Source organism: Stylophora pistillata, chromosome 6 (genome assembly GCF_964205215.1).
Source record: "Stylophora pistillata chromosome 6, jaStyPist1.2, whole genome shotgun sequence".
NCBI classification, from domain to species: domain Eukaryota; kingdom Metazoa; phylum Cnidaria; class Anthozoa; order Scleractinia; family Pocilloporidae; genus Stylophora; species Stylophora pistillata.
The window spans coordinates 31,874,891-31,885,204 of NC_142524.1; the positions used below are offsets into that span (position 1 = coordinate 31,874,891).

Below are 10,314 nucleotides of genomic sequence, written 5' to 3' on the forward strand. Positions count from 1 at the left end.
GGCTGCGAATGGACCGGAGAACTTAGAGAAAAAGAGGTGAGCTTAACTTAAGAAACAACTGAACAGCAACTCTGAAAGCCTTACTGATTCGTTAGCTGATTCTAGACCACATCACAGACAGCGTTTTACTCTCAAGCGACCAATACCTTAAGGTGATCGTTTTTTAACTAATTTTTTAGTTTATCTTTAGGAGATAATATCGTTAGCTTTGATTTGTTTAAGTCAAGGCAAGGACCAAAAATTAAAAATTTTTCCTTTAATTCAATACTACTGCACGATCGGCAACCACCCGATCAACCATTGTTAGGGATTAAGTATCAACCTCATAATTAAAGAACGTATTTTTTCATAGGTTCATCTGTCTTCCTGCGATTATAAAGATGTCCCTTGTCTCAACACAAACTGTCTCGTGAAAGTGCAAAGGAAATACCTCTTTGACCACGTGCTCGTCAGCTGTGATTGGAGAGTTGTCAAGTGCGATCACTGTGGCGAACCACAACCACAGTGTCATATGCAGGTAGATATTGTCTTTTAGCATTATGTCTATTGTTGGCTCCTCAATAGCGTTATTTATAATAAATGATTTTAAAAACAAAAGCTCCTTGTTTGAACAAGTTCCTTCACGTTATCACTATTGGTTTACAACATGTTTCGGTGGAAACTGTTCCACTTGGTACAGAGTGGCAGTAAACATTACAAAAAGAACTCCGTCACCCTTTTTTTTGACCTTTGATATATAATGTTCTAACTAAGTCTTATCTCCTCTAGGATCATATTGATCAGTGCAGTCAGTTCCCAGTAACTTGTCCAAACAATTGCGGTTGTTCAATCCCTAGAGGAAGGGTAAGAATGCAGTTTCTGATACGATGAATATATGAAGTTCATATATTTTGAACTGCGGTAGTAAATACGTATGATGCACGATCCTTCGTAGTATCTGATTTATCATCACGGGTTTATTACGAATCAACTTAACGGCCTGCTCCCAGTTGGCTTGTTAGCTCAATTGGTAGAGCGCTGCACTAGTATCGCATAGGTCAGTGGTTCGAATCCCGTACAGGCCTGATTTTTTTCAGGTCTGATTTTCGCTATGGCATAAATAGCGCTATCTACTGCGAAGGATCGTGCATCATAGGTAATGCAGTTTCTGTTTCACAATTTTACTAAATGTAGACTACTTCCAAAGTTTTTTAACATCCTTGTTTGAGCTTATCTCCCAATCGTAGAATGCATTCTTTACGTTGCTTAAAAGAAATCTGAAATTTTTACTGTGCGTGTAAAACTTGTAATTTCGCTGTATATTTGGAGCTAAAACGTCCCTATACCAGGGGCGGACGTCCAAGGACTCAGTTTCAGAAGCCATGATGATCCACTTTGGACCTAACAAGTAGGATTGCTGACCTTGTCATTTCCGGTACATGGGAAAAAAATAGTGCTGTCTTCGCGACGAAAATAATTTAGCAAACTGTATTTAGTCAACAATGGGAATTAGCTTTCCCTTTTATTACCGTTTAAATGAGTAAATAATTAAGTAATTAGAATTTTCTACTTCAACCCAGCGATCGATTTTTTTTTCAGGTTTCCATTCACCTCGGGGAGAATTGTTCATTTTCAATAATTCCTTGCCCGCATGCTCGTATGGGATGCGAAATGGAGGTATGGCAGCCATCTTATATTTGGTACTGTTTGGTTCAATGATTTTGCTGGGCAATCAAAATTTACACTTTATTTTACCCTGTATTTTGTTTGGATTCCACGATAAGTCTTTCAAATCATGACAGATGTGTTCAGCGACCTATGATAATATTTGTGAAAGGTTTTCGGTGGGGCTGCATCTCCGCGCCCGTCGTAAAGAGGGGTGTGTGAACCCCCCCCCCCCCCCCCAAGGTCTACGAAAGTCCATTTACAAGAAACCCCGGTAATTCAAGAGAAAGCAGTAAGCAGTGAAGGAAGAATGAATGAATGAATGAAAAACTTTATTTAAGTGTCTATGTTTTTAGCTATAAGCTAATGGGGGACACTAAAAATAATTTAAAAGTCAAATACATTTACATATGTAGATGATAGTTATTTACAGTAGATAATTAAAAAGATTATAAAGTTAATTAGTTAAGTTTTAAATTTCAAAGAAAGTTGAAAGGTCGACTTTTCTTATGTTCTTCTTGAACGAATTTAGATTTTCTATCGTTCTTAGGTGTCTTGGTAACTTCGACCAGATGAGAGGTCACATATATTTAATAGAATTCCTACCAAATCTTACAGTTTCGAATCTTGGCAGTTCGAAGTCACTGTTCCGGAAATTATACTGAGTGTTCTTTGTATTAAATAAGTCAGAAATATTCTCAGGCACGAGACTGTGCTTAACTTTAAACATCAAAGTGGCAATGTCGTGTAGGCGCCGATTGCTCAACGTCGGTAGTTTGGCGCCACTTAGCAGTTCTTGATAGGACGCTGATCTAGTTTTGTACACCGCCCTAAGTGCTCGCTCCTGAATCCGCTTGAGCTTGGCACACCACTCAAAGATGTAAGCTCAAATTTCCATTTCGACTTAGAAATATTTCTTTTATGTAACGGCCATCGGTCGATTGTTGACATCGAGCCTACCGCGATTCCATTTAGTTTTTTTAAAAAACATATTTCTTAACATTCTCCATGTATTGACGACTTACGGTAAAAACTTTTGCATCAGCCTTTTTGACGGTCGCCTGTTAAATTTTTGCCTCTTGACGATTGACGGTATACGTTTTTCTAGTCTTTTTGACACCGTCTAGTCTTCAAATTTATCTGAGAATTATTACTCTGTTAAGGAGCTTCGCGAAATTTGTTTTTCTGTAGGTTCGTCGAGGAGAAGTGGATTCCCATCTTCAAGATTTCATGAAAGTCCATCTTGATTTGGCTTGTGTGAAGTTACGTAAAACAGAAGATAAGTTAGAGACACTTCAGAAACGGCTGGAAGGGAAAACATTCAGCACCGTGATGGCGAGAAACGAATCTCCCCTTTATCCTTTCAAATATGTGTGGAAAGTTAGTGGTTTTAGTGACAAGATGAGACAAGCGAAGGCAGGAGAGCAAAGGAAATTGGAAAGTGATCCATTCTACACCGAAGACTATGGCCACAGACTAAAATTGAGAATTTACCCTTATGGCCGCAAAAGTGCTAGGAGTTCGCACTTATCGGTGTTCATTGTTGTATTGAAGGGTGAATATGACGCCATATTGCCCTGGCCTTTCAAGAGAAAGATGAGATTTACACTGATTGATCAACAAGAAGATCCAGAAAAACAAAAAAACGTTTCTAAGGTAATTTTTTCGTCCCATATAGAAAATTATGAGAGACCTGAAAAAGAAGAGAATTTAGGGCGCGGTTTTCGTAATTTTTTATCTCACGAGGAGCTTTATTCAAGGGGATACGTTCAAAATGATATGCTGTTTCTTCAGTTTGAGGTTGGCCCGGGTATCAGACCGGTTAAAAAAATTATTTCTTCTAATTCAAGTTCAGAAAAAGATGAAATTACTTCTCGTAGTTCAAGTTCAGAAAGAGATACAATTACTTCTGGTTCAAGTTCAGAAAGCGATACATCTGACTCATAGACTGACTGACATCTCTGATGACAACATTTTTAAGCCTTTTAAGGCCATTCGCTTGGACATTTGGAATGCCTTAATTGCCAAGCTGCTCACCTGAGCAATTATTCTAAATTCATATATAGTAATTATCGCAATGTTTGTAGCGTAAAGTAGAGTTTCTTTAAGTAAAATTGTTCAGTTGTTCAGTTGTTCTGTTCAGCTTCAAAACTGAGCAGACCAATTACAAGTTGTAATTTGCTAACCAGTTATTCGCCACAATGAATGTCGATTACGGAAGCAGTCAAGAAGTACGTTTTCAGTTGATTTCCAGGTAATGGTAGTCAATTTTATTTGTTTTGAACACTTGAAAGGCCGAATGCCAACCTAGTTTCTTTATATCTTAGATCGAATTGTGTTTTTTGAATTAAATAAAATTCTTCCTCGGTATTGGCCTTTTGGCCTTTTTTCGACGGGAAACATTCTCTTACGATGTGTTATTATAAAAAGGGAAAAACTCTTGAACTAACCGGAACTTGACTGGTCTCTCAAACTAGGGGTTCAAACTTGACCCGTGATATGGTTAACTCGAGGTTTGTTTAGAAGGTTACTGATTTTGTTGACATACAGAGGAGAGCGACGGCCGGAGCGAGAAAGAGATTTGACAGTGATTCATTCTAAACCGAGAATATGGCTAGAAGTTAAAATTATGAATTTACCCTAAAGGTAATGGACCTGCTGGGAACACCCACCTTTCGGTTTCACTGGGTGGTCACCGTAAATTCATATCTCTTGATCAACTTTTTGACTGGTGCAGTTAAGTATTTTAATTTTTTTTTTGTAAAGCAGCCGCAGCTTTTTTATGCCTCTATCAATTTCGTCCAAAAAAGAAAATTGTTATCTTCCCCCTTCCCTCTCGTGATTCATAAAAGAAATGGCCCTCTCCACAGCCCTACCAAGCCACCCCCTCTCCACAGCCCTACCAAGCCACCCCCTCTCCATAGCCCTACCAAGCCACCCTCTCTCCACAGCCCTACCAAGCCACCCCCGCCTCTAATTAATGACAGGTCCCGAATCGCCTCGTGGGAGTGACAGAATTTTTCACATCGCTGGTCCGAAGTAGTTAGTTTTCGTGGAAGGGCTGAACGACGATTTGCTTCCGTGTAATTTTCATTTAAGTGTTAAATGAAAGAATTTCAGTTACCTTCTGGTTATGAGGAGGATTTTGCGCCTGAAATTGAAGATTTTCAGTGTTTAATTTGCCAACTTCCGTTACGAGAGCCAGTTCTGACGAGATACGGTCAAAGATTCTGCAGTCAGTACTTGCGTAATAAGAATATAAATCTAAGAATTGCCTGACATTTAAGTCACGCAGTGACAACCATGTGTATTCATTTCTACCGAATGAAAGCTTCCGGAGAAAACAAAAACAACTTCTATCGTATTGCAATTACTTTGAAGACGTTATTTATGGCATTCAAGCATTTATTCTTACCACTGAAGCTCTTAAAGCGCAAATGACAAAGTCGGTCTTTTCTTTTATGTCGCCGACTTAGCCGAAGAGCGAAATTCCTATGAATTTAAAGCCCCCGTATGCATAGCAGCACAAAAGCCCCAGTAAAACAACTCTACAGACGGTAAGTTTATCATTTATACTTTTCATATTTCAGATATCAAACGTTTATTTCACTTAGCACATATAAAAATAATTTGAGTATATCAACAAAGTTGAAATGGTAAATTGGCCACCGTTACGATTATAAAAGCTGACGTTTCGAGCGTTAGCCCTTCGTCGGAGCGAATAGAGGAATTCGCCGGTAACAAAACGAAAAAGGGCCTGGGATCGAATGTCGATCGCAAAGCATGCATGGATTGATTGGCTGGACAGGAAGACATGTTGACATACATGTGTTGTAATTTATCCTGTTCAAAAGAGACTAATTCAAAGCTGTTTTGAAGGAAAATGCCACATCATTTTAACTGTTGTGTGCCCCAGTGTACCAACAACTTTAGAAACAAACCAAATCTGGAATATTACAGGATTCCCAAGTGCGAAAAGGCTCGGAAATACTACAAAGTATCGCTTAGAAACGAATCGCTAAAGCTGGATTCTTCCCAAACGAGAATCTGTTCTGAACACTTCGAAGGTGGCCAAAAACTCAGCAGAAATCATCTGCCAACAATATTTCCATGGACAAAAGAGAGAAAATCAAGGAGAGAAATCTTTAAGCATGACTTTGTGCCAAAGAAAAGGAAAGTCTCATCAGTTGTTGTATCTACTACTGATACTGACAGCAGTTACTCTGACAACAATGCCAACATTGTAACCCAAACAACACCGACCTCGACTGAATCACTGCACGAGGATCCATACTATACGAGAGAAGTTCAACCTGAGGAAATACTGAATAATTTTCGAGAAGAACAACATCAATATCTTTCTAAACACACTCAAACTGACATAGATTTGGCATCATTGGAAGAGGTATTGAATGACGTATCTAAACTCAAAGAGGAAAACAAAAAATTGAGAGATAAATGTGACCAGTTAACAAAAGAAAACAAACATTTGAACTTTATTTCAAGTAATAGTGAAGTTTTTAATATTGAGAAGTACAAAGATAATCCTGATGACATTGCATTCTACACTGGACTCTCTGATTATGAAATGTTAATGATGTGTTACAACCTAGTGAAAGACTCAGCTAAGAATATAAGCTACAATTATGAAAGAATATACTGTGACTTAGAAAGTACAAAACAACCTGGCAGACCTAGAGCACTATCAGCATTCCAGGAATTCATAATGACTTTGGTGCGAATACGACTGGGATTGTTTGAGAGAGACTTGGGCCATAGGTTTAATGTTTCTCGCATGTCTGTTTCAAGGATAACTAACTCATGGCTGAGATTTTTGAGGTCAGAGTTCGAGCCACTTATACAGATACCACCTGATGATGTTTTGAAATTTCATATGCCGAAAGTCTTCAAAGAAATCTGTCCTGACACTGTTGTCATTGTAGACTGCACTGAGTTCCAGATGGAAAAGCCATCGTCACTCGATGCCCAATCTGCCTGCTATTCATCCTATAAGAGCACTAACACAATGAAAGCTTTATTAGGAATCACACCAAGTGGAGTTGTCTGTTTTGTTAGTGAACTATTTCCAGGAAGTACTTCTGATCTAGAAATAACAATGCAAAGTGGCTTTCTTGGCAAACTTAAAAGAGGTGACGAGGTAATGGCTGATAAGGGGTTTAATTGTCAAGATGAGTTAGCATCAGTTGGAGTTGTGCTAGTTAAACCTAATTTTCTAAAAGACAAAAAGCAATTTTCTACCAAAGAAACAGAACATAATAAAACAATTGCAAGTCTCCGTGTCCACGTGGAAAGGTTAATGGAACGTATTAAAAACTGGCATATTTTTGATCGTAAAATTCCCATTTCAATGTCACCTGTTGCCTCTGATATATTAATTGTGGTGGCTGCTCTATCAAATTTTCTTCCTCCCTTAATAGACTAATTAGATTTTGTACATGTTCATGGTAGAGTGCATTTCATTGTTGATGTGTGAAACACTTTGAAAGCAAAATTGTGCAAATTAGTGCATGTTTCACTCTTATAATGAAATGCACCCAAGGTGTAAGATAGAGCAAAAACACGAACTTTGAAATGATATTAAATAGTTATTGACAAATATTTAGTATGTAGTGACAAATTAATGATATCACTGGACCAGAATAGTTTTTAGTCTTGCTATAAAACAAATGCAATTGACAGAGACCACTTTAAATATATGGTACTGTCATTAAACTGTTCAGGATTGAGCACAAAGCAAAATGAAACAAAACTATTTATTCTAAACATGAACAAAAGCTGCAGAATATAATACATTACATGATAATATATTTGCTTGACGTTTTGATCTGATAAATCTTTAAATTGTTTTCCACACATGTGCAGTCTACACTTTGATGCATTAACTTTAACTATAACTAAATATATTATACTTTGCCTCTTTTGTATTCTTTTGTCCAGTGACAACTATTGTGGTTTATTAAACTTTGAAATTACAATAACTGCACAGGTATTTAAAAGCCACTTATTTCAATAAATAGTGCCTGTTATTGTTGTTAGTATTTTAACCTTTTTAAAGGTTACACTACATGTAGACCCATTATGTCCAAGATAATTAAAATTGTGCAACTTATATTCAAGACTGCAAGGTTTTCTTTTACACTGTTCTAAATGAATTCATTTAAATCAATTTAGGCACAGTCTATTCAAATCTCAACTGACATCTTGCTAACCCATATTTGACTCGAGGATATGACATCTCTGGTAAAACTTGTAGTTGAAAGAAATTGCAAAGTTTAGGAAGAACACTTTCCCAAAACTCAGAGTTGAAGTTGACTCGCTCAATGTATAGCTCATTTCCTGTTGATCCCTTGACTACAAAATCTGTCCATTTACGCTGGGTTACAAACATCTGTTGTTGTATTTGATAGAAATACTTATGTCCAGTGTTCATCTTTAGATGGTTGTCACCACAGTCCTTACATATTCTTCTTTGAAGCAGACCTTGTCTAAGACTCTCACTGTCATTTAACTGTATCAATTTCATTTCAAGAAGTCCAAGTGGTTGGGAAACATGAGGATCTGACACTAGACCATCAGGGGTGGCTGCTAAGAAACCATGGCTTTGGCTAATAAAAAGCCCACATGGCTCAACTGAAAGATTCCTGTAGCCTGAGTTATGCTTAGATGTAACATATAATCTTTCAATTTCTTCTTCTTTCTCTAAACCCTGATTCATTGCAAAACTCTGATACTGTTTATTATACTGTAAGACATCTGCAAGTGCCTTTGTTGGTGATGTAGTGGGCTTCAAAGAGGCAACCCAGTAACATTTCGAAGCTGTTATTCTACACTTTCTGTGATAATTCCAAAGCTTGTCCTCTGATTGTCCTCTAGTCTTTTGCTCAACTTTGGTAATTTCCTTTTCCTCTAGATTCAACTTTTTCTCAATTTCTTTGCATTTTTCACTTATTTCCCTTAGGGATGGTGGAAGGACTTTGAGCAGCGAAACAATGGTGTCTTCTTCTTTAACCTCTTGTGGCAGTATGTGACTCCAGCCAACAATGTTACCACTTTTGGTTTGATAGTCTTTGATAGTTTGTAACATATTGTTCACTTTGGCATCTGACCACTCTCTCTGATGTATAGCTCGAACATCTTTCCCTTTCTTGATATTTGGTGTTCTGTCAGTCTTAACTTGTTTGCTGTAGTCATGTTTATGAAATGACATGGCTGAGATTGGTGATAGAGGACCTTTTCGTTTCCTTGGGATATTCCATTTACATGGTTTAGAAGTACATGATTCTATGGAGATCTTTTCTCTTTCTTTGCAATATTCAGCCAAGGCAAAGAGAGTTGCAGACACATGATTACATCTTCCGTCTATTCCTGCTGGGCAACCACAATATGCTTTGAGTACTCCTCCAATACTTGACATTACTATTTGACATTGGTATATTAAGTTCTTTTTCATTGATGGGAGAACTTGGCTCTTTATAAAGTGCTTCCCACTTTCCTTTAAATGGTGAATAGAATGTACGTTCCCAGACTTATAAAAATTGAACCCCTTTACAAGAGGTTTAGCAGTTGAGAGTTGTTTTTTTGAGTCAACTGAGTCGATCATGTAACGCCAGATGGTTCCAAATGACACTTTAGGGAGAGCATTGAGATCAGAGTTGAAACCTTCTTTTGGAAATTTTCCATTTGTTTGAGGCTCTCTCTTATCAAGCAAACCAAGATCTGCTTTTTTCTTCATAATATTAGCGCCGTTGTCGGGGTCTCTAAGATATTTCTTGTCAAGGCCATTTTCTACATAGTGTTTTAGCCTATGCAAAACGATTTTAAATAATGTTAATGGAGTTCTAAGCAGACGATTTAATGTATAAAATCTTTAAGTGAATATGTTTTCCATCAGAAATATTAATGGTTTTTATGTGAGCAAAAGAAAGAGCTACGAAAAAGCTGAATTTGACCCTTTACCTGCTGACTAAAGCTGACTTTTTACCACTTGTTTTCGCTCCCCTACAAATCAGCCAGCGCTTTAGCTGTACCACACTGCATGCCTCTACATTTCTGTTTTGCAAAACAGCCCCAGGTATATCGTCTTCAGTTAAAATAAAGCCTTCTTCTTTAGTTTCTGAGAGCTTACTATCATTCGCAATGGACGCCATTTTGATTTCTGTCCAGCCAAACAATCCATGCATGCTTTGCGATCGCAGTTTCAGTCCCAGGCCCTTTTTCGTTTTGTTACCGGCGAATTGTGGGTTGTGTGTGCTTTTAAAAGCAGAAAAAGGAACTACGTGATTGGTGGCAACATGGAAACGAGAAAAACACGAATAAATTAGTGGAATGAAAAGCGTTCGTTGATACCTGTGGGATTTAGACTGCCGGTTATTTTTACATATAAAAATAGTTTTTTGAAGCTACCCTACTTTTTACACGGCACTTAAGTAAATAGATGGAAAAATTCGTATTTGTATTTCAAATTTAAATAATGATTCTACTTTTTTGTGAAACAATAGGGGAGACATTGTTCTAAAAGTCTAAGGAATAAGTAAGCTTTTTACTGCTTTTACGAGTACAAACGAGGCCTCCAAAAATGGGCTATAATCGACCTTCGAATGACGCTAATTATACGGGAATTGAGTTTTATCAATTTTCTCGAAAACAAAA

General features: G+C 37.5%; 3 protein-coding genes across 3 annotated transcripts in view; 2 read left to right on the top strand and 1 right to left on the bottom strand.

Annotated features, from left to right (window-relative positions):
- Positions 1 to 4,014, top strand: part of LOC111345447 (TNF receptor-associated factor 4-like) — a 12,539-nt gene extending 8,525 nt beyond the window's left edge. Inside the window, exons 3-7 of the mRNA XM_088724668.1 lie at positions 1 to 36; positions 353 to 517; positions 769 to 843; positions 1,579 to 1,656; positions 2,836 to 4,014. The exon at positions 1 to 36 is cut by the window's left edge and continues 66 nt beyond it. Of these exons, the coding sequence (XP_088580794.1) occupies positions 1 to 36; positions 353 to 517; positions 769 to 843; positions 1,579 to 1,656; positions 2,836 to 3,591 (1,110 nt within the window). The 3' untranslated portion in view covers positions 3,592 to 4,014. The remainder of the gene's footprint in view (positions 37 to 352; positions 518 to 768; positions 844 to 1,578; positions 1,657 to 2,835) is intronic.
- Positions 4,015 to 5,362: 1,348 nt separating this feature from the next.
- Positions 5,363 to 7,776, top strand: LOC111331983 (uncharacterized). Its single transcript, XM_088724651.1, has one exon. It carries the CDS (start codon positions 5,528 to 5,530, stop codon positions 7,085 to 7,087), a length of 1,560 nt encoding a protein of 519 aa, XP_088580777.1. The 5' UTR covers positions 5,363 to 5,527; the 3' UTR covers positions 7,088 to 7,776.
- On the bottom strand, positions 6,113 to 9,908 carry LOC111331981 (uncharacterized). The gene is made up of 2 exons (XM_022937228.2): positions 9,622 to 9,908; positions 6,113 to 9,467 (listed from the first exon to the last, which is right to left on the bottom strand). Exons 1-2 carry the CDS (start codon positions 9,843 to 9,845, stop codon positions 7,844 to 7,846), a joined length of 1,848 nt encoding a protein of 615 aa, XP_022792963.2. The 5' UTR covers positions 9,846 to 9,908; the 3' UTR covers positions 6,113 to 7,843.
- Between the last annotated feature and the right edge of the window lie 406 nt (positions 9,909 to 10,314).